This window comes from Perna viridis, chromosome 8 (genome assembly GCF_037379345.1).
Source record: "Perna viridis isolate PV_CMFRI_1.1 ecotype Kerala chromosome 8, ASM3737934v1, whole genome shotgun sequence".
NCBI classification, from domain to species: domain Eukaryota; kingdom Metazoa; phylum Mollusca; class Bivalvia; order Mytilida; family Mytilidae; genus Perna; species Perna viridis.
The window spans coordinates 10,052,491-10,078,212 of NC_142452.1; the positions used below are offsets into that span (position 1 = coordinate 10,052,491).

A 25,722-nucleotide genomic window follows, 5' to 3' on the forward strand; every position below is an offset into this window, starting at 1 on the left:
AATGCTTAGTTTTAAGTACCAGTCAATGTAATGCTTCATTCTCACATAATTGCATTGAATTCAAATTATCAAACTTACATTGAGTCAATGTGCATCGAAAGTGTTGATAACATTCGCAAATATTTTGTATTCACAGTAATGTGCAATAGAATTGTTTGACGTTCACACGCATTAAAACTTAAATTTGTGTGGGTTTGCATTGATAAGTCACAAACTTATTTGCTTTTGCCAAAATCATCTGCTTACTTGGCATTTGTTCAAAAATGTATCCAGAAGGGACTTCTAGAATGTGCTTTATTTCTATTCACAATTTTATTGGAAATGTGTTTTACAAGTGAACGCATTAAAATTTGCATTAAATGCGCATTATTTGACCGTTTGATAGCGCTATAAAATTCAGACATTAGTTATGGTGACGTAATTCATGGTGAAAAAACTAACTATTAAGAAACAATACCTTTTCAGACTACATATGTTATACTTCTATAGTCCATCAGATCTGTGTTTTTGAGGAAACTATTCATTCATCTCCCATTAAAATCAACCAAATCAAACCAAATCAAGAACAATAACTCTTGCAAAGTACCAATCTAAATAATTTTTTCACGAAAGTGTAATAATTGTATGACAAATTAAGACTGGTTATGTGGTGTGAAACTATCACTGAATTCGAAGTATAAGTAAATTTGGTGAGTTAATGACATGAATCACCTTCTATCTGATGTTTATAAAGATTGTTATGTAAGTGTTAGCCACTGCTCTTTCATAAGTGTTTATGGACTCTGTAATATCTTGAAAAAGCCATTGTAAAGTCTCCATTTGCTGGAGATTGCACAAATTTGATGACTGTTTTTATTTTTTCAGCCATTGTAAAGTCCCCATTTGCTGGAGATTTCATCGGTATGGAAATAAAGAAGCTGATGGAGGAATTAGAAATAGATGTGATACCACCCTATATGATTAAAAGCAAAGTATGTAGCTGTTCATTGTAGTTTTATTATTCAAGCTCTCTGGAAGAATGTTATTATACCTTGTATATTTGAAATATTTGATATATTATCCTGAAATTACAATGCAAAAAAATAATATCATTTACAAGTCAAAAGCTCTAGATTTACAAAAGCTTTCCCAATCTTTACAAAAAGTAGATCGTTTTGAAAACTATGATAGCTGTGTCAAAAGGACCCCTAACAATATAAATCAATCCTGGTCAGGGGGTATTATACAGAAGTTTGGGATATATTTCAAGTTTATAAGAGGTATGTTTATTTGCAAGCTTTTTAAAAGGTTGAAAATTATCTACTGAATCTATTGATCCACAAGTGGAGTAGAAACAATATAAAGTTATGACACCCTTGTTCACCAAATTAAAATAATCCTGCCAGCAAGTATACTTCAATAACTTTTATGTCTAAATACTATTATTCAAAACACCGTTTTTAGGAACCAGTTAATTTTATGGAACCTGCTGAGTGGAAGAAAAAAGACATACCAGAAGTTTCTAAATCATATCATAATTATATGGTGAAGGTAAGGAGAAATGGTAAACATAGGATAACTTCAAGATAATGTCATTGATATTGTGATGCTTTATTATACCCTCTGCTCTGCCTTAAAGTGGGACTGTGCTTTGTTATTTGTTTGCTTGTGACATTTTATTGCATAACTTCTCCTAAACCATTTGATTTTTTTAATGAAATATTAAGGGAATGATTATTAGGTAATGCTACTTAACAATTGTATTTTTTTTAAATCTTATTTAAATGCATTTGGGGATTCAATTAGCAACCAGAAACATTGCCAATAACTGAGATAGTACCCCACACTCCTAAACTGTTTAATGAAATTTTATGAAACTTTCAGAGATTGATTATTAGTTGTTAATCTGGAGTCAGACAGAACTTGTAGAAAGGAACAATGGTTAAAATGATCGAACATTTTATGTATTTTCATGACATTTACCAAGTTTCAAAGCATACTATTTTCATTTATCATTTGTACAAGCTTAAGAACAGCAAGTGACATAGAAGAAATTCTTTATTGAAGACAATTCAAACTGTAAGACCAATCTATATGAATGATCAGCATTGAGTTGTATTGTTGTATAATTACAGGATGTATATCAGGATTTTGCAGCCTCTGTTGTACAGGTTATGGATACACCATATGAACAAAGGTATGAGACTATACTGAATAAGAATTGTCCATATTAGTAACACATACCAGGGGCATAGCCATACTTTCTTTGTAGTGGAAGCCCAAATTAAGCAAGGGGTCTAGGGGACTGCTGAATACCCCAGTGGGAGACAGCTACTGGTGTTTGAGCAGTTTAGGGCATTTAAGCAGTTTTCAGCCAATATCTTGAAAACTGAATAGATAAAAAGAAACTTTCATTTGATGAAATGATCCTTATGATAACTCCTACCAAAGTCTTCTGAGTCAAAATTGTTGGACAACTCCTTGTTAGAGTTGCTGCTCTTGAAAGGCAAAATTTGAACCAGGTGAAAGATGCAGGCACCTGGGAACCTCTTATTTAGCTCACCTATCCCTGGGGCTGTGTGAGTTATAACCATCACTTGGAGTCCATCCTTACTATTGTTAACAATTTTAAAATGACCACAAAAGATTTCAGTTATATATTGGTATGGAGCTATAGTCGTTATCTGTAAACACTGGGTTTTCATGCAATAACTTGAGTATTAGTCGGTTGATTTTTATTAAATTTTAAAACAAGGATGTAAACCATAAAAGAAAGGTTGGTATTGATTTTGGGGTTATAGCCAGGACTGTTTTATAATAAGGGGCCAAAAACGAGGCATACAACTGGCATTTCATAGAAATTAACTATATAACTCAGGGGTCACGCTGGGCTTCGCCAATGTCGCAATTTGCGATTTTTTATTTGATCTGGCGACAAAAATAACCAATTGGCAATTTTCTTGGCGCATAAGTTTTGTATAATAAAATTGACAGGAAGTTTATCGGCAAGGGACATTTTCTCAAATTATCAAATTATGTTGGCACCTGGTCAGAGTTAACTGACCATGACCAATTTACGACTGAAGGCAATTAACGGTAATTAGACCAGACGACTGTGACTGACAATATCCTCATGGGAGGTGTCAATCAAATGTAAATATATTATTTAGCCAATCAAAACTCTCATCATCTGGTCAAAGGTAACCACAATTATGGCCATGTGCACATGGCTACATACAAGCTTCACAGCCCTGTTTAACCATGTGATACATTCAGAAACAGACTTACCTAATAACAGAATAAATTATATCCAATTAACAATGATTATCCTATCAGGAAGTGTCTAAACACTTAGAAATTAAAAAAATTGATGACAGAAAATGGATGACATTTGTTTACACTTTGCCATGTGACTTTTTGGCGGGAAAATCGGTAAACAAATAGAATGGGGATTCCCAAAATCTAATTAAGGAAATACTATTCAGATACCAAGATAATTAAACAGGGACGCAATTAATGGTCCATGGTACAAAATATAGTTTGTTAGAAATTTTGTCACATGAAAAAAAAAGAATCCAGTTTGTTAAATTAAAAAAAAAAAATTATATTGTAATAAAAATCAGACCATGATTGGCATGAAGGACAAAGGTGAGAATGCTTTAAAATCAGGGACTATGTGAGAATAGAAATAAAGTCCTTGATAGAAATAAAATACCTGTTTCTGGAGTAGTACTTTATTATTTTATGCATACGAAAGTGACAGACAAGCTAAAAACCTGCGTCATTCATGCATCAAGAGTGAATCTTGTGTACATGTATGTCATGAATGGAGAGGTTATTTTGATGAATTGACAAAGATAATTCATCAGTGGACTTAATACTGTCATATTTAAAAAAAAAAAAGTATAATTTGTTTTTTGCCTCCCACCCGGCTCTAATTTCTGAAAATTGGCGACATAAAATGGCAGCTGGCGATTTTTCTGGCGACAGAATTTTGGAAGCCAGAACAGCCCCTGTAACTCCAGTAAAAGCATGGACATATCTATGATATTGTTTCACGGTATTCTACACCACAGTGGTCAGACTTGGAATGATTTTTTGGGGTTAAGACTTGAACTTTTCAGAAATATGGGCCTAAAAGGAAGCTAGAAGTATGCATATTCCTAATGTCCAGACAATAATTTGACTATTAGTGAAATAATCTCTTTAAAATTGTGTTATAAGGTACCATATCACCAAAGTAAGATTGAGTTATGACTTAAATCTTGTAGGAATTAGTGACCAAAAGTGATCTTTAAGAAGCATTTTCCTTTTGTCCATATGATAACTTGAATAAAAGAGAATGTATCTCATACATTTTTACTACAAGGTGCCATACCACAAAAGGAAAACTGGGATTGATTTTTGGGGTTGTGACTTGTGCCAAGTAAGAATGAGGGGCCACAAAGGGGCCAGAAACAAATATTTTATCTAATTTCTGGATGATAACTTGAGTAAAATGGGATGATTGCTTTGAAATTGTGCCACAAGATGCAATATCCCTGCAGGAAATTTGGGATTCATTTTCCAGATTTTGATTGCAAGCATTAAGGAATAATGGTCAAATTTTGATTGTGTCAAATTGTGTCAAATATCTAATCGTAATCAAAATTCAAAGCTGTGTCAAGTTTGAATTGTTAGTCCGTTCTTGCCCTAACTGTTCAGGGGCCAACCAGTGCAATCGTATCAAGCTGTGCTCAGCAAAGTGTTTTATTCAAAACTTGACCAGTTATAACCAAACTTGGTATGAGTGCTCCTTAGTTGCCTAGAACTGAAATAGGGATTTTTGATCTGTAGACAAACATGACTGGCATTTCTAAAAAATAGAATATATTGGACAGGCAGCATTTTTGCATACATCTCTCTAGCTATTAGGTGTAGCAAAAATTCTGGAACAGGGTAAAAGTGTTCAGCATGATGTGGTCAAAGGGGTAAATTCACTAACGCTAATCTCATGCATACTATTTTGCCAAAGTTTCAACTTACTATTTGAAATTTTCTATTTGCCTTTTTTAAAGCTAAAATACTATATTGATACTAATATACAGAAAATACCAGCTGTTGCATCATAATTTTAGTCACAAGGAGGGCACAAATCTCTGCTTCTACACAGTTTTCAAAGGATTTTCACAAAAATGAGAGGATTAGGGGTAGTTTTTTAATCCAAAAATACAAAGCACAAGCTATGAACAACAAAATCTTTTGTGAGGAATTGTGATGGTACAGAAGGCTGTTATTGTATAAAAACCAAAGCGTTCGACAAATGCACCCTATATTTTCTACATAAAAATGTCTTATGAAATAAGCTATTTTTACACAATTCGGCTAAATTTTATTATTTGGCTTTATTTTCATCTACTATTTTAAAGCAACACATGCATGAACAGTAATGAAACTTTGTTTTTAAAGAAGGCGCATATTCAACTAGTTAATTACGCAATTTTCAAATTCATTTGAAACACTGTAGTTTTTGTGGATGATTTTGATATTTTCTGAACTTACTCCTTGGTGTGAAAAATCTACCCCTCTGACAGGAAACAAACTTGGTATGAATATTCCTTAGGATATTCTGCTTTGAACTGATGTGAGGATTTTTGGTCAATGGACAAACATGGCCACCATCAATGAAAATAGAATATAGGGTTCAAGCAGCAGTTTTTTCCATATATCTCAGAAACCACTACTGCAACGTAGGTTAAAGTGTTAAGCTTGATGATATCTATCTGTGGTCAAATTTTCATGAATATTTGTAAAGCCATGATGGTGTTAATGCCGTTTTTTATGTACTTTTGCTATTTTTTAATGTTAATATTTTCATAAATCTTCTCCCGCGAAGCTACTTGACAGAATTCAATGAAAGTTGATTTTATTATTGCTTAGATATGAGTGTTGGGATTTTATTTCCATGAAAAAACAGGGTCACTTTTACAACAAATAACATGTAGCTTATTAAGCCAGCTGAATGATTCAGGCTCTTTTGAGAGCCTCTTGTTAGGGATAAAGGATGAAAACATGTAATCATATAGGTCATGAAATGTGAAAAAATAGTATAAATAAGATGCATTTTGAAATACTGTAAAAATATTATTGTTGATGAATTATCATTTTGGGTTTTTTTTTTTTAGGATTTGGTAACCTATGAAATTTGGTTCCCAACAAAAGGAAACTTTCAAAACATTTGTAAGATGGAATGGTCAAATCAACATGTTCAAAAATCTATGGTCTAACATTTTTGGCCTAAACCAGGAAAATTGGTACCCATGAATAAAAGTACTTTCACAGTACACATGTTTGAAACTTTTATAACACAATGTCAGGTCATTTACTGTATTAGAATTTTCAATTAAAAAATATCTGTGTGTTCTTTTAGATTTATATAGTTGATGAATGTGTTTTTTTCTTATTACAGTACAGCAGAAACAATGCCAAATGTACACTATGAATTTCCCAATGGTTACAACCATGACTTTGGTTATGAAAAGTATAAAGTCTGTGAAGGGTTGTTCGATCCTAATGCTATTAAAGTGAGTATATAAGTGGAAGTCTTGTTAAATATCAGACAGGAGATGCATGTCTAAAACCCACAAAATTTCTTATTTAGAAGCAGTTACACACCACATAAACCATTTTAAGGCAGAAGTTATATAGACTTTATATGAAATGACATTTTGCAGGAGTTATATTTCTGATTCTGTAGATTTAAGATGGACATGTAATGTTATGTATAGTTTTCTCCAAAATAAAGATCTATATACAAAATGGAATATAGTAAATAAGGCATTTGTATACTGAAAATTCATAATTCCAATTTTTATTTGGTTTTTCTGGAACTTGTGTCACCTCTACTTTTCAAATTGCCTGAATTTTATATTGATTGGTAGTTAAGACATTGTCTGAAATTCCTAATAGTTCTTAGCAAGAATACAGTTGTTAATGAGTTCTTAAAAAAAAGTTTCATGTGCCGTATACGTTAAGCAAGGATTTGACAGCTACAATAAGAACAAAGTTATTGTCATAGGTAATCTACAATCTGCTGCTCTTAATGGTTAATATAGAGGAGTGTATTAAATCTGAATATGGGTTTATTTGGGAACAAATGATTTGTCAAGTTTATCATCTCTATGAGAATGATAACTTGAATCTTTTCAAATAAATAAATGTAGCAATCAGTTGATTTTATGTTATAACACACGACCTTAAAATTTATTGAAATATAATGATGAATTTCTTTTGAATATTTACATTGACAATGTTCAGTAGCAATATCAGACTGTTCATAACCTGATTTAACAAATGTAGTATGATTATGATAACCGGAGAAAGGTACCAATAAGTTTCATAGACCTTGACATGGCTTATCAAAGGAAACACAATTATTTCTAATAGACCATGATAATAAAATGACTGTTTAATAATGTACAATTTTCCTATTGTCTATGATAATATTTGAAAATATATTTTTTTATGTTTTTTTTAGGATTTACCGAGTGGTAACTCTATGTTGAGTGTTGGCAATGTTGTAACAACCAGTGTAGGGATGTGTGATATTGATATCAGATCAGTAAGTATGGTTGTGGGGGACTAAGTATGACAATCAATCTGTTAAAAGTTTGATTTTGAAAAAAAAAACAGGAATCTAAAAAACAAAATACTTGATGTATTATATTGTCTCAAGTATCAAAAACTTAAATTTTAAATTTCTTGTTAGAGGCTTGACAACCTGGATATATCATAATTAACTGAAAGAGATTCTTTAATTCATTTCTTACACTCTCAAACATAATTATATAGTTTAGAAGTTTTGAATTCCAGGATTTCATTTCATCAATATATATTGTATTTATACCTCCACTCAAGGAGTAGGTTTTATATTGAAGTCACCATGTCCGTCCAAATTCTGTTTCCATTATCTCTACTCTCAATTGATGGGTAGATTTCAAATCTGTTATATGACTTAATGTAAATAGGGTATATATGAAATTTATTCTTCTTTCTTAAAAAAGGGGGACATAGGATTAAGAATTCCTTTTGTGAAAGAAAATTGTTGATTTTTACAATGTATTTTGAGTTAACATCTGCTTTGTTTTTCAGAGTTTGTATAGCAGTGTGATAGTAACGGGAGGTAACACATTACTGCAGGGATTTACAGATAGATTAAACAGAGACCTCAGTGCCAAAACACCTCCTGTAAGTCCTTTATTACATATAGTAAACCCCCAAGAATAAATTATTTTATTTCTTGACTTGACAGCTTGAGTTAATATAGCTATTTTTAAGTCTGCTTATCAGTCTGTTTGTTTATTTGTCGTTCGATTTATGGATGAAATTAAAAGAACCATTCAACTGAATCTTTTTAAATTTTAACACAATACTGTTGACCATAAAATACAGTTAAGTTCTTGCATTTACCATTTAGGAGTTCTTGACCTCTTCACTTTGAAAATTTCAAATGTTGGATTGATTTACTTCAGATCCTTTTTAGCTCACCTGACCTAAGGCTGCATGAGCTATTGCCATCACTTGGCATGTGTTGTCATCATCATCCATTAACAATTTTTCAAAAATCTTCTCCTGTGAAACTACTGTGTCTGTATATTTATGCATGTATTTAATGAGATGAAAGATGTGTTATGAACTTTTTATGGCCTCTATTCATAGTTTGAATTAGTGTGCAGTTCAGTTATTTTTTTTTATTGCATTTTGATCTATGAAAAATTTGCATAAGTTGTCAATTAATTACTCTTTTGTCTTCATTATTTCACAGTTTTTAATGAAACATGAACAGATGATGTGCTTTTGATGCCTCTTGACTGAGATTGAGATAGAGTTATTGCCCTTTGAAATTTGTGTTCTGTATAATTATATGTCATCTGTAGACACTTTGTTTTGTGTGATAGCATGAACATTAGTTGGTTGGTCTTTAAGAAATTTTGTAACAAGGTTTCAAACCACAAAAGTAAGGTTGTTGTTGATTTTGGGGATTATATGGCCCCAACTGTTTTAGAATTAGTGGCCAAGAAAGGGTCAAAATCAATCAATACATAGAATTTACCTATACATCTTCTACTTTTACTCAAATATATTCCCTGGGTATGAGTGGTGTTAAAACAGGGAACCCTTGTCCAGCTACCCTACATAGAATTTACCTATACATCTTCTACTTCTGCTCTGGTATGTTCCCTGGGTATGAGTGGCGTTAAAAAGGGAACCCCTTATTCAGCTACCCTTGGCTATAAGGGGATTTATATGTATTGCAGGAATTGTAAATAAATCTATGTATAATTGTTAAAAAACAAAAACAAAAAAAAAAACTTTACTCCTTGATATTCTTTTCCTCAAAGGTCAGGCTGGGATTGATTTTTGGGATAAGACTAATGTGGGCCAAAAAAAGGGGCCAGAAACATGCATATTCCTGATATCGAGACATTAACTTGACATTGGATCTTTTTATAATTGTTCCACAAAGTTCCATACTACCAATTGATGGCTTGGATTGATTTTGGATTATGACTTAGGTCTCACTAACCACTTCCGGGTCAAATGGCCACCCCCCTATGTAGTACCAAAAACACACTGAACCTAGACATATGCATTGTAAGTGCATTATTTGTGTGTATTATGATTAAAAGTAGTCAAAATAAAGCTGAGAATGTGTACTTTAAAATCATATATGTAATTAACTACAAAAGTGTATGAATATTGTTTACATGTGTGTGAGTAATTTGCCTCCATGCTGTCAGTTAGCAGACAGGTAAAAATGTGGATTTTCAGTATTATTTATTCAAGTAAATTTTGTGAAGAAGTTCTACTATGATCGTACCATTAGCATAATGATTTTGGAAGCCTTATTTTCCAAGCTTCGCAATGGTATGCAGCTTTAAGATGTCATTTGTCCTGGGAATTCACAGTGAGACTTTGAAAATTACTTTTTTAACATGTAAAGTAATGGAAACGTTAGAAGTGGTTAGTGAGACCTTAAACCAACTAGGAATAAGGGGTCAGAAACAGGGATGTTCCTGATGTCCAGACAATGACTTGATTTGTAAACATCTCAATAGTGAAATATATGATCACAATCAAAACTATATCAAGTTTGAATGTTGATATATGCAGTCATATCAAGCTGTGCTCAGCAAAGCCTTTTAGTTCAAACTAGCATACTCAGATTTAGCTGTCATTAACTAAGGAAAAAAAACATGTAAAATTTATTAGTTGTCCTTTAATTGTATTGTTGTAAAATATCTCCAGCGAACAGAAATAGGATAACATATTTTCAGGGATCATTAAAAATTTTTCAGAAGTTGGCACAATATCTGCACATTTTTCACTCGTTGTTATTTTCTTTTTATTAAATATATCTAAACAAAAACAAAATTTGTAGCTGTTGTATAATGGTATGGCTTTGTCATCATCCTTGACATTATAAACTTAAGACACTTGGTTTTGTGCAATTACTTGGTTATTACTTGATTACTCTCGTAGTGGCATAAAATCATATGTGGATACTTAAATATTCTTAAGATTTACTTCAAAACCTAAAATCTCGTAGTTTTTCGAAAATTAGTTCTCTTCAAACTTTTGACTTCTCAAATCTCAAATCTTTCCACTATGTGATAAATAGAAATCTCATTTAAAAGGACTTATTTGTAAATCTTTTGAAAATTCTAGAAATCATGTTGTCCTAGGTTACAATTTCACATATTTTTCTAAAACATCTCAGAAGGGTAAAGTGTGCTACACAGGAAAGCAGGTTGCAGCATACTTGATATTCTCAATGATAACATATTTGTCACCTTTGGAGGAGCTATATTTCAGTGACAAGTTGGCATTCCAATGGATTTTATTTTGCCGCTCTCCTAGCTGACTTGTTTTTTGTATTCATATGGGACTGAATTTCTGTAGAATCTCGTAAAAAAAATAAAAATATATATGGTGCTAATTCCTCTAATTTCACATACATATATTTTGATGATGTAATGTCCATTAAAAACCCTTCTTTTGATAAATGGTTACCTTCAATATATCCACCAGGAGACTACAGAAACAGCTTGTTCGCCCTCTTTTTTTTTACCTACATCTGGAATTCCACAACAGTGGTTATCTCAGTACTAAGACATGATAGTAGAGACGACTTTAGTTTTAAAATTAAAAATTTTCCTTATCTATTCAGAAATATACCTTCATCTCCTGCATATGGTGTTTATATTTCACAATTGATTCACTACACTAGAGCAAGTACTTACTACCTGATTCCTCAAACACCATAAATATCTGTGTAACGGACTTCTGAATGAGGGATATGTGTCTCTAAAGGTTTCTTACCATATCAGTCCTTGAATGAAAAAAAAATTCAGTTTCTTCTGAAACAATGAGTGATTGCTTTTTGTTAATTATTCTTTGTGCTGATGTGACCACTGATTTACTGACTATGACACTATAGCGTGTGAATGCTATTTAATCACCACTGGTTAATTCACATCACAATGGAAGAGGGATGGTTGGCATACTAGAAAACTGAGATTTAACCCACCATTTCATTTGAATACTTGTACCAAGTCAGGACCGTTGCAGTACCAGCTATTTTGGTAGTGTAAATTTTTTTGTCAGATTAATGGACTTGACTTGATTATGGAACCGAATAGTGTTTGGTAATGTTGTTGTTATTAACTATTTTGCAGAAAGTCCCATGAATAAGAATTTGATAAAATTCTTTAATAAGAATATACCATAACTTAAAAACATTATTCTAGTTTGAGCAATATAAAAGTGTCTAAGCTGAACCTAAATGTTCCATACCACAAAAGGAAGGTTTAGTTGGTTTGAAAAGGTCCTGAAAACAATTAATTATGAAATGTATACTGCCAGCTTGAAAAGTGTGAGGGGCGGGGATTTATAGTGATGGGGGTGTCCATTTTCCATCACAGTTTTCTCAGATTAGAAGGAATGATTAGATGTTGATAAAGTGATTAGATATATTTATATAACACATTATTTAATTGATTTAAAATTTCTGTTTAAAGAGTTGTCTGGCTTTTGTTTTTTCTTTTATTGTGGTTTGATGAAGTCATGTTTATTGCAAGAAACCATGAAGCCACTGAGGACATTCACTCAACCTTAAACACTTCAAAGGTTACATGTAAATAGCACTTTAAATATTACAAGAATGGATTTTGATAATATGTCAAAGAGACAATGACCCAATTAGGGTAAAAAATATCAGAATTTCATTGACACTCTTAATCCCAAAATTTTGTTTTTTTTCGGTTCTGTACCTTGCCTACAATTAAGATTTCTGTGTATATTATAAGTTATAAGCTCCCAGGTGACCGTCTATGGTAATTTAGAAAGTCACAAGATTTTGTTGGAGGGTGATGCATGAGCCGAATCCCTCCATCAGGTCTACTGACTCTCTAAATAATCATAGATAATTAAGGAAGCCTATAACATATTATCTATTTTTTGTCTTGGCATCCAGGTCAAATGTACTCACAGGCCAGTTGCGTCATTGAACTATCTTTGTTACGACATTCAGATCAAATTGTTTGAAAGTGCACACTCAGCGTGCATCATTTCATTAATAGTGGTATATTAGTCTTTAATGTCATTCTTGTTGGTGAATCTTCCTTTTGTGGTCATTTGGTAATTGTTCATTCAAATATTTTCATCAATGGTGGATGGATTTTCTATGTATCTTCCTGCTGCCTTGATTATTTGGATGAATAGTTTATAATGAAAAAAATGGTAAAGTGAAAATATTATGGCTTTAGCAGAAGCTTATAGACCTCTGTCCTTTGTTTTTTTATAACTTTTTTTTGTTGGAAAAAATATAGTGGTAGATTTCCCAATTATATCATGAGTAATATTACATTGTTCAGTTTATGTTATAGGGAAGTGAAACAGAAAGATAGCTATGGAAAAGTTCAGTAGAGACTTCAGGTCTAAAAATACACTTCTCATTTTCCATGCATTGGATAAACTTTTAAGTCCATGCCAGTTTCTCTCTAAATGCTATGGTACTCGTCATTAAATGCTCCATAGAATTAAAATAAGTGCACTTATATGCTTTAGTTAATTGGGAGAAATACATCATTCTATCTTAACAACTGTCTATGCCAAAATGATCATTTTAATGTTGTGTTTCAACCTCCCATGTTGCAGAGCACTCCTGTGTGTTCTAGATTAAAGAAACCACATCTGAATAAGACTAGATATATAAAAATGATACAGGTACACTAGGCAGGAGTAAATCACAAAAATAGTGTGTTGATGAAAGGCCTTTCAGTTCTATACAGTGGTTTGGTTTGTCCAAGGGAAATAACTCAGCTTGTCTTTGAAGTGCTATATTTTATTTCTTAAACCACTAATAGATGTACTCAAACAGATGGACTGTTTTACATTAAAAGGTTTTAGATCATTAATTTTTTAAGGGCAGATAATTTCATATATCCTTGCAGATGTAATTTTTCATCTGTTGATAAATGTCTCGCGTAACCATAATTCATCATAACTCCATAGAATTTCTAGATTTTAATAAAGACACTACTGATAGTATTTTCTGCAATGACCTTTTATAAACTAGGGTAAACTGACATACTTGTAGGCATTGAACCATGTATAATTAGTGCAGTCATATATTAAAATGGGTCATAAAGTTATAGGATTTTTAACATTTGAATTGATTGTAAATTAAGATAGTAAATCATTATGATACAAGTATGTGTAACTTAAATCTCTAATTTGTAAGTTAGTTGTAAATTGCAAACTCTTTGTAAATCATGTCTTTAAAGTACTGGTTGTATTTTAAAAAGTGAATATTTTGAATATGTTATACTTTTAGTGTGGAAAGTTGAATGATTTGAAAAAACAGTTTTCTTTTCCCACATGTATCCTGATATGACTTGTAAGACATTTATTTTGCCATAATCCGGGTATTTCCAAGATGTGACAAATTAAGTAGCATATTGATTTTTAGTATCATTTTCAGTATGTTTTTACTTGCATAGACTGGTTGCTTATGTCTACAATATGTTGAAATGCAATTAAAATGTGATTATATTCTTCAATCATTGTGCTTCTTGCTTTTTCCAACGCAGTCAGTATAGTTTCGCTTTTTACCCTTTGACCTTAAAGACGTTCTTCCATGGAAATGCAAGTCACCTGATCAAAATTCTGTTTCCAGATTGGCCAAATACTGATAACTTAGTGGGGATAGAAAAATGAAATTGAAATTGCGTGCCATGCGTTATTTCCTGATGAAAATTATAAGTAAAAAAAAACCAAATTTTACTGTATGGGCTATCTTTTTTAAAGATAGTACTTGTTATAAACTCTTTGTCCTGTTCTCATTAAATTAGGCAGTCACTACTTCAGTCTTAATTACAAAAACATAACTTGATCTTATTATCTTGACATAATCCTTAAATACAAACATCAACTGATGTAATACTGTAGATACATGATCATATTGTTTCCTAGGAAGTCATTAGGAAAATATTGTTGGTTTGTGGAGTAACATTTTGACTCTCTGTATGTTTAGTTTGTCAAGGATATGGTCAAAGTAACTATTCATCCAACATGTCTTGTTTCATAAATATAAATATTGTTCCAATATTGTACAGTAGCCTTGGTAGAAATGAGATGATTATATTTTATTTAGATATGCTTGTTATGCTGAAATGTGCATTTTTAAGAATGTTTACATTCTTCATGAATAAAATTGCTAACATATAACATTTATAATTTTTATGTGAGTAATTCTATGTAATTACCAATGAAAAAATAATTCTGCTATTTACATATTTATTTCTTCTCTCATGTACATTGTATTTTCACCTAAATAATCTTCTTTCTCTGAATCATTTTGTGTAAGTGCAAGGCAAGGTATTAACATACTTTTTATTGCATTTTATCTTTTCATTTTCTAATTTCGGTTTTATTGCACTTTTGTATTAAATAATTTCAAAGCAAGACTGTTGGAATTTTGTGAAAACATTTGTAAATCTCTATGCTTTGAAGTTTTTTGGCCATTACCACATCAAAAGTAAATAAATGCACATGAGATAATTGGTTAAAATTGGTTTGAATCAATGTTGCCAAATAACATCTATAGTATCAAATGTTCTTGAGTTATAAAACTACAGTTTTCAAATTACAAAACATTAGGTAAAGGGAGGTTACTCAGGACTTTGATTTCTTCTTGTTTAGTAGGATAAGGAAAAGTTTTATTGAAAAATGATCTTAAGGAATTTTTTTTTAATTTAAAGCCTGAAAAAATGTATACTGTATTCAACATTCTCATTTTTCTCGCAACTGGCTGGTGACATTTAATTTTGAACAAATTTCGTCAACTGATTCATTATTTCAATGGTTTGGATCATTCAGGTAAAAAAAAATTCATAGTTTTGTTTCCTGCTACCAGCACATAAAAATATGACGGTATGTAGGGAAATTATGTATTATTTTTCCAAAACATTCTACAATGAGTTATTGCAGAAACAATCTAGACTTAAACAGTGCTGGAGCCAAAATGGCCATAAGATGTTAAGGGTAGGCACAAAAAATAGAGTAGGTAGGGCATCAGGAAACAGACATATACTCACACTTGCACACATTGTGCACAATCCAAATCAATTTACGTGTTTCACATAGCAAAACACAGACTGTCATTTTTTAATAATTTCTTATTTGTTACTTCTCCTATACCACTAGATGGAATTGAAAGAAACTTTCACAGAATCTTTATTACATGTTCCAGTTGTGCTTGTCCTATTTTAGATTTTGATTCAAATCTAAATGGAATTTAAAAGATGCATGTTGTCAGATGGGGAGTGGGGGTATCAAGTTAGTCAACATTTCTCACAGTTTTTCTAGCTCCTTTTTTTTGCCTCAGATTGTGGCTTTATTATATTAACAAATGGTGAAAAAGTAAAGTACATTATCAAGACTTAAGACATTTATTAGGTCTCATTATAGCATATTTGAAATAGTATCTGTAAGAAGTCATATTGGTGGAATTTGTTTAAAAATTGCTCCTTAAGTTAAGCAATTATTGGTTAATGATGATGTTCCCTGTGGGTAACAAAAATGTGTTCAGTGCCATCCCAAAAATGTTTATGATAAAGATATTTTCCTCAGAGAATGATGTAATACACTAAAGTCTGATCATTTGTTAAGACTGGTACTGTTATGGTACCTTGTTTTTTAATGTTTAGATCATACATTATATTACTGCCCTAAAGGTTTTCCTCCTTGTGCCAGGGTTTTTTTTCTGTAGACTTATTTTGAATTAACAGAGGTCTTCAAAATTGGTTTTGAGATGATTGTGTTCAAAAATTCAAAAAGATTTTCATTTTTTCATAAAATTGTGAAGAATATTAGGTTCTTAAAGGAGTGTGTAGTGAAGATCCCAGATATCTCGCAAGAGTGGAAGATATTCCAGATCTTTACTATTCACGAGTACACAAACCTATTCCTTTCATTTAAAATTACTGTATTAATGAAAGATGTTGAAAAATGGAGCAAATTAATCTGCCCTTGTGAAAATGTGTGTTATGTCAGTTATAAATAAATACCATAAAATAAGATCATCAGTAAAATCAATTATTGTATAATTGCTTAGAATAATAAAATAGAGACACAATGGCATGGTTAAATAGAAGAAAGTTTTTGAATATTTTTTTTCTTTCTGAAATATGGTACTACAAAACATTATCTTTTGACTACTTTTTTGCCTCACTTTTGATTGGTTGGCTTTGCCAGTGAAGACAGAGTCACATGCAGCTGTCTTCACGGGAAATAAATCAAAAACGAAAGAAAGATACATCTATAAATAAGATTTCATATCCTTTAATAGCAAAAAGTCTGACCCAACCTTTTTTAATGTCAAGGCCAAATGAAATTAGTAAATTCTCAGCCCCTCCCTTCATCCCCTAAAAAAATAATTTTTTTTTCAGAATTTTAGAATTGGGGAGGGAATTTCAAGATCAAGATTTATTTATTTTTTTCGTATCAGTTTCTAGTATTAAGATACTTTATATCACACAAATCTTAAAATTTCTTGGTAACAAAAGCAGTGTCTCTTCTCTGAAACTGATGTGGCTATGGATTTAGGACATTTGCTAAAATTAGGCTAGCAAATATCTGGTATTATACATATATTACATATATATATATATATATATATATATTCTTTATTACATATTTTCATTGTGCACCTGTCATTTTAGATTTTGATCCAATCAGTTTAGGGGTTTCACATATCAAAACATGGACTTTGTCATGTATGAATATAGGGGTTTCACATATCAAAACATTATCTGTTACTCATCCTATACCTCTGAATGTAATGGAATGAATCTTTCACAGAATTTTTACTACATATTCCCATTGTGCACTTGCTATTTCAAATTTTGATCAAAATCAATATGTATACCAAAAGGGCATGTTACCTTGTTGGAGAGGGGGTATCAAATTAATGAGTTTGCTCACAGCTTTTCAAGTTTACTTTTGTTTCTTTGAACATTTTGGTTTTTTCTTTGTTGTATGTGTCTATTGTCCCTGTCTTTGTCCTTATTCTTATGATTTTCTTTATAATCTTGATTGCCTTGATTACTCTTTCTTCCTATACCAAGGTGTGGAATTTAATGAAACTTTCACAGAATCTTTATTTAGTATTGAATATGTGCACTTAATATTTTGAATTTTGATCTACATTTTGAGGTCTCACATCAGCAAACTTGTACTTTATCATTCCATGGCGTGGCGGTACCCATCTCTTATCTGTAACTCACTGGACACAACTGAAAGGAACTTAATGAAATTTGCACAGAATCTTAATTACATATTACCGTTGTGCACCCTCTTTATAAATTCAATTTGGAAGTCAAAAGTGCATGAATATCAAATGGAGGAGTGGGTATCAATTTTGTGTGCTTTCCTCACCGTTTTTCTAGTTTTGACATGTCAGAAATATACGTTGTTTTTTTTTTTGCAAAATGTGTATGATATCCTCCAGGCAATACCCCTCAGACAATATTTAAAATACCCTCCTGACAATATGTGTCATTCACTTTACACAATATTTATAATACCCTCCAGAAAATATGTACAATACCTTCTAGACAATGTTTCATACCCTCTTGACAATATTTATTATACCCTCTAGACAAAATGTATCATACCCTCCAGACAATATGTATGATACCCTCCATACAATATGTATCATACCCTCTTGACAATATTCATGATACCCTCCAGACAATGTGTATCATACCCTCCAGACAATTTTTTTGTATCCTCCAGACAATATGAATCATACCCTCCAGTCAATATTTATAATACCCTCCAGACAATATTTCTGATACTTTTCTAATACCTTCTAGACAATATGTATCATACCATTCAAACAGTATTTATAATATCCTCCAGATAATATGTATCATACACTTCCTACAATATTTATAATATCCTCCAGACAATATTTCTAATACCTTTCTAATACCCTCTAGACAATATGTATCATACCCTCAAGACAATATTTCTAATACCCTCTAGACAATATGTATCATACCCTCAAGTCAATATTTATAATACCTCCAGACAGTATGTATCATACCTTCAAGAAAATATTCATGGTACCCTGTACCCATTGTTCAGACTTCATGTTGTGTAAGACAATATTGATGATACCCTACAGACCCCCTTCATGAAGATATTGAAACAAAATAAATGATTCAAGGCGTAGAAACCATGTACAATACTTAAACATTTTCAAATAATAAATATTTCTAATTATGAAATGATTTTGGATTTTTTCCAATCCCCAGGTAATATGCTTTACCTTACTAATTAGTCATTTTACAGTGCTACAGATGGAAAAATCATTTACTTTCTTATTTTATATACTTACTGTCTGCATGAAGTCACTAAAACTCTTGTTATAAACTTATCTCTTTTCTGTTGTTGAAGGTTCTGAAACCTAAACATCTAGAATTTCTCTATAAAGCACAATATGTGGCAAACATAGAATATAAGTATTTGAAAGTGTTTGCACAAAATTAATGATATAGCGAATTATCTTTTTCTATTAGAGGGTTATTATTTAAGCATAAATAATTTCATCTTCTCATTCAAACTTTGTCAAGATAAGTCTGTAGAGCTTGATCATAGATGCTTGTAGTATTGGTGGTTCACCTTGCACTATAACTTCACATGACCTTGATATTTGACTTGAGGTCAAGTACATGAAAATGTTTAAGTATTTTAATGAAGGACAGGAAGACACATGTTTAAGCACACTGAAACTGTAGTTGTTAGTTCTGATCTAACATGCCAGTGTAAAACAAAGTGTTTTTTTTTTTCTAAAGAATTTTTTTGTTATGACTTCATCCTTTAATATTCAATTGACTTTGTTGAAATATTTATCATCTGTAGTGTACCAACCATTTTCTAGGGCAGACAATGCAGCTTTAAAATGTGTGTGGGTTGGTCAGCCCATGAAACTTACAACATATTTAAAGTCATACTACATAGTTTTACCACATCTATTTTGCTTAGAAGTCTATAATATTTACTAGACATTAGGAAATCAACAATAAGTATTGGTAGTTAGACCTCCAAAACTATACCTGACCGATGATTTTTACCTGCAGGTCTACTAGCTGCTCAGCTCCATCTGTTTGAAAACTATACCTGGCTATGAGCAATGATTTTTACTGGCGTTACCTAAGATTATAACAGGTTTACTAGCTGTTCAGTTCCATCTGTTTGTTTGTTCATCATGTTAAGGTATACATACTTTGTGTAATTTTTAATTAAAAAATATTGAACCATTATTATGCAAACTTTACAAAATGTTTATGCAAATTTTGAAGATTTGCCATAATTATCAGAAAAATGACATTGATGTAGTTCCAGACATGTTAACGGTCCTGCTTTTGTTGGTCTGTATTATTAAGTTTGTAGTAATTAAACCTGCCTGTTTAACCATTGGATTCTATGGAGGGGGCTGGCAATTTTTTTTGGAAATAAATATAGTTGAAAGTAAATATTCTGGCCTACACCTCCTATGAAATGAGTGGAGCAATAGCATGACAATGCCTGCAAATTTAATTTTTTCTTGATATTAAATGCTAGTCACTTCTAAATATGAAATGTTAACAGGATATTTAAGAAAATGCTGTATTTTTTATATGATAAGTTTATATTAACTGCTCTTACAGATTAGGGGAAAGTAACAAACCAATATATCAGAAATTGTGGACTTCATTAATCTGCAAACCCCATCAGTTTGTTAGAGAAGGTAACTGACTAACCCTTTTAAATAGTGCAGTGTTCCATAATAGTACACTGTATAAGAGAGAGGTATAAAATTAGATACAGGCAGTAAGGCAAGAAGATGAATGATGATTTTATTGTTTTATTGCCAAATTAAAGGTTCATAATGGGATTTTAAAATGTTTCAAAAACATAAATGATAAAGTAATGGGGCTTTCATGATAAGTTATGTATGACTTGAAGTATCTGATGAACATCAACCTTGAAATAGAGGATTACACAATGTCATAAAAATATATAATGTATGGAGTAAAAATAACATAACTTTATTATAAATGAAATATTGGTGAAATAAGATATGTTTGGTGATAGCTGTTGGTTTACCTGTGTGGTGATTGTTACTTACCATTTGGCAAATGTTACTTTTGGTTGTCATATAAAACCAGTTACATATGCCCACCATGAAAGTATGTGGAGATGTGTCTCATCTCAGGTATAAGTTTGCACTGAAGTTTTTTCTCTATGAAGAAGGGGTAACCTTATGATAATACTTTAAATTATGGTTGTGCTGACTACACATTTTCTTGATAAAAATAGATTTATTAACCTGTTTCTTCAGACAAAACTTGTTTTCCCTCCAGGTGCCACTACCCATTAATTTTCTCTTCCATGTGATACTACCCAAATATATTCTCTTTCAAGTGATATTACCCACCTATTTTCTCATCCATGTGCTACAAAATCACCTATGCTCTCTCCTCCAAATGACACTATCCACCTATTTTCTCCTCTAAGTAACATTAACTACCTGTTTTCTCCTCCAAATGCCATTTACCATACTATGCTCTCCTCCAAGTGATAATACCCACCACATGCATGCACTTCAACAAAATTATCGGGACTTTTATTTTGTGCAGATTTAGGTCTGTAAAATTTATAATTATAGACAAGGAAAAGCATATTCTGTTTACAGTCTGCTTTACATGACAAATGATTTTGTTATAGGAAGCAAATTTCATGCTTTTCCTGTAAAGACTTCTCTAACAGTTCAATAGCATATGTCTGATTTTCTTGGCAAGTGATATTCTATCTTACATTACATCCTGTAATTACATGGTTCTATCAAAATCTCATCATGACAGACCTTCAACATGACTACCCTGCCTTGCTCCTGGGTTTAACCAAACTTTCAACACTAATCTAGCTTCAAACTTTGGCAGAGATTAAAACACACCACCCCACCTACTCCATTGTTTTCTTGCCAACAACAGAGAGACAGAACTTAAAAGTCTTCATGTATTTTTAATGTTTGTGGATTTCCAAGTTTTGAAATGTTACTGTGAGCACTGCCAGAAATGAGAACCATCTATGCCAGGTTTTCTGATTTAAACTAATTAAATTGAGCTACAAAATGAATGTTTATAATTCTATTAACTGAACAGATAATGGTGTAACTCCATGTTTTGTCTGGGGATCATGACTCCCAACTGCAATTAAGTTAATTTTTTTAAGTGTTTTGATTAACATGTACATGTAAATCTTTGTGTTTGGAGAGTACGTTAATTAGCCTGTAAACTATCGTGTTTATTTTTTTGGTGATTGGTTTCTCTTTCAATTTATCTAAGATTAAACAGACAGGTTATTTTGTGATAACTACATGCTGGACTTTGTTACAGGAGTTCATTTCAGTTTGTTTACTAAGGAAAGCTGTTTACTATACACCAGCCCATGATTGAAGTGTTTTTTTTCTCAAAACATATATGTGTAAGTTCAATAAAAATTATGCTCCAGTGCCTCTAAAGTGGAGAGTACTCTTTTTAACTTTTTGTTGTCATATTCTTAGACTTTGCTTAGTGTCACCATAGAAGTTAAGAATTTTCTCAAACTTAAGTATACTTTTAAGTTTTGTGGCACAGTGCACCATTTCACAAAGCTTATATAAGACTTAGGTACATGTAAGTCCAATTGGTTTGTTATGGATTTACATGTAAGCAAGTTTTTCAAGTGCTTTGTGAAACAGTCACCTGGACTTCTTACACTACCTTGAGGATATAAATTAGTTCTACCCATATACTCATGTATTTATCTTGGTGGTCAGTGATCAAGGACTTGGAACTGTAAATATGCTCTAATGAAATTGTAGGAGAAATTGTAAAAAATCAAAGCAGATTGGTTTTGATTCGTTTCCATAAGATCTTGGGAAAATTCTGAAATGTATTTACCATTTGACAATTGAATACCCTGTGACTTATTAATATTTGATCAAATCATGAACAATTTCTTGATTTTAAGAGATTTTTTTCAGTTTAAGTTCTGGGTTGAAGATATATTAAAATGTAACAAATGAACTTGAACAGCTTATTCAATTATCTTTAGATATGATGAATCACCCCCTGCCTGGTTTTTAAACAGACTCAAACTTAAGCTTTTTATTTTAAATATCTTTGTTCTTTTCAGAGTATGAAGTTGAAAATAATCTCTGGTACAACAGGTAGTGCTGAGAGAAGATTTAGTAGCTGGATAGGTGGCTCAATCCTTGCATCTCTGGTAAGTTTTGAACTGAAGGCAACCCACTTAAACCATTTTCTAGTTTTCTGTCATTTTTTAGCTGCTGGATATTTTGTTCTATTTCTGCATTTGACAACATTTTCTAATTTGAATTTTCGAAAGTAACTAGCATTTTCCTGTCAGTTGCAATGAGAAAAAATGAAATTTTTTTTTGTCTCGCATAAAGCAGTAAATATATTGCTTCCTGACATGGGAACTGCTTTTGTTTATCAAAGCAAGTGTTGAAAGGGAATAAACATTTCGGGGTTTTAGTTCAGCTTGGCAAAAGGTCCAATTCACATATCTAATTTTTCTTAAATTCATTAAAACCTTTTTACAGTTTTTAGCCTAACTTGGAAGGAACGATATATGAAAGTGCCACTACAAACAAGAGGTTTTGTTTGACCAAACAAGATGGCCACCAGAAGCTTTTCAAAGTTCTATAACTAGATTTGTTCAACGTAACATAGTTTTCCTTTCCTCTTTCCACTACCCTGGACTTGACTCAGTGGATGTTTCTAGAAAACCAGAGTTGTTTACCTCATTGCCCTCTACACTTTTGTGTGGTTCTGATGTCTGCTGAAAGTTTCCATAGAATCCCTTTGTATTTAAATCTGCCTATATTCAACCTTCTGAACTAACGTTTTACTTAAGGAAAATTTGAATTAGAAAATGTTGTGAAAATGCAGAAATTGAAAATATAGCTAGCAGCTAAAAATAGAAGTAAATTTGGTATGAATGGCAAAAGTAAGAGTCTTTGAAAAAAAACCAACCTTTTTTTTACCACCATCTGCCGAAGTATTCATTGAAACTTTTTGGGGAAACACATTTTGCCGTATAAATCTACTACTGTAGATTGTAAGAAATCTTAAAAGGAATGGTGTAAGGAGGGATCAGGGATTTTATTTTTGCTTAACTTGAACAAATGATATGGCCACCAGATTTTTCTAAGTAAATGATTAAGGTTGTTTAGAGACTAAGGTTTTTTTGTTGTCTCTTTTTTATACCCCTGCTTGAGAAGTGGGAGGTATATAGTGAAAATGATGTCTGCCTGTCTGTTCATCCTTTCATTCATACCCTGTCCTAAAATCTTCTGGAACTATCTAATGGAATTTGATGAAACTTTCGCAGATTCTTTTTTACATGATATCATTCTGCACCTTCTGTATTTTGTTTTTCATCTGCGTGCTTAAATCACTTATGGGGTATTTTATTTTCTGTGGAGGACATACTTTCTATAAAGTTCATTTTCAATAATACAAACGACATCAATGGCGATTTCTGTTTTAGGGTTCATTCCAACAGATGTGGATATCAAAACAGGAATTTGAAGAGGGAGGAAAATCCTGTGTAGAAAGGAAATGTCCATGAAGGAATAAAGACCTTTTACCAATTTATGTGTTCATTAAGACTGTATTGGAAGTATCATTCATGGACTTGTGAGCTACTTGTTATGGACGTTACCTGGTACTTGTCAGTTACAATATGAATTTTCTGTCTATGAATTAGCTTGTACTTGTCAGTTAAAATATGAATTGTCTGTCAATAATTTAGGTTGACCTCGTAAGTTACAATATAAATTGTCTGTCTATAATTTTTAGCATGATTTTTCTCAGTACCAGTACAATGAAGCAGTCATTTTCAGACTTTCAATTTTATGTATTTTAAAGACTTGGTTATTATTGACCTTTGAAATTCTTGGACTTTAACAATGACAAAACAGAATATTATGACAGGCATGTTTGAATCATGAGAAAACATAATTTGTAATTTTGTTAAGTTTACCTGAGATCTGAAATATGGTGGTCAATCAGTGACTGTTGTACAGTTTTGTAATAAAGTCTTTTTTTTTACAAAATGTCCTTTACTTCTGAAGAAAATATAGAATTGCTAGATATATAAGATGGTACTTGACTAAGATAACAGACACTCAAGACTAAGTGAACAATCTGGAATGCATAATTAACCATGAGTATCAAGCAGGTGTACTGGTAGGGTAAGAATCTTCTGCTTATCTAAAAATACCTGCCAGGTTGCTAATATGATGTAAAATTCAGGTTAAAATGGTAAAAGATGGAAAGTATATCATAATGAAAGAACCTTTTCTCATGATGGAGATGGCCACAGCATAATGATTATCAAGTTAATGATGTCAACCATAAAACTTTTAGTCTTTAATAACATAACCTTATTCAAAAAGCTCAAACTGTGTAATGTATGTGTTATTTAAGAGTACGCCATGTATTGTGTTGTCTTTAAAGGATATAAGGCTGCCATTCTACAGACAAGAAAAATAACGTGTTCTTACAGAACTATAAAGCTACCATTCTACATGGTTATAGTGTGTCCTTCAGGGCTGCAATGCTGCCATTTGTTCAGTGGTATAATGTTAAACAGAGCTAAAAAGCTGTCATGTTATTGTCAATAGCTGTCAGGGATAAAGTGTTGTCTCACAGAGCTATGAAACAACCAATGTACAGGGATTGTCTTCCAGTGCTATAAAGCTGCTACTTTGCAGGAGTATAGTTTTGTCTTCCATGGCAATAAAGGTGAAATTGCACAGGATTATAGTGTTGCCTTACAGGACTAAAAGGCTGCCATTGTATTATAGGTATGGTATAATAGTAGAGCTATTAAGCTTCCATTATATAGGGGTATAGTGTTGTCTATTAAGGTACCATTGTATAGGGATATGGTGATGTCTTTTAGAGCTATTAAGCTACCATTGTATAGGGGTATAGTGTTGTCTGTTAAGGTGCCATTGTATAGGGGTATGGTGTTGTCTAATATAGCTATTAAGCTTCCATTATATAGGGGTATAGTGTTGTCTATTAAGGTACCATTATATAGGGGTATAGTGTTGTCTATTAAGGTACCATTGTA

The 25,722-nt window shown here is 31.9% G+C and overlaps 1 protein-coding gene across 1 annotated transcript in view; it reads left to right on the top strand.

Moving 5' to 3' along the window:
• The window catches only part of LOC148609261 (actin-like protein 6B), a 31,587-nt gene extending 6,890 nt beyond the window's left edge, over nt 1-24,697 (top strand). Inside the window, exons 7-14 of the mRNA XM_088541226.1 lie at nt 865-971; nt 1,444-1,530; nt 2,115-2,176; nt 6,428-6,542; nt 7,496-7,579; nt 8,110-8,205; nt 22,750-22,839; nt 24,130-24,697. Of these exons, the coding sequence (XP_088397352.1) occupies nt 865-971; nt 1,444-1,530; nt 2,115-2,176; nt 6,428-6,542; nt 7,496-7,579; nt 8,110-8,205; nt 22,750-22,839; nt 24,130-24,210 (722 nt within the window). The 3' untranslated portion in view covers nt 24,211-24,697. The remainder of the gene's footprint in view (nt 1-864; nt 972-1,443; nt 1,531-2,114; nt 2,177-6,427; nt 6,543-7,495; nt 7,580-8,109; nt 8,206-22,749; nt 22,840-24,129) is intronic.
• The last annotated feature ends 1,025 nt before the right edge of the window (nt 24,698-25,722 follow it).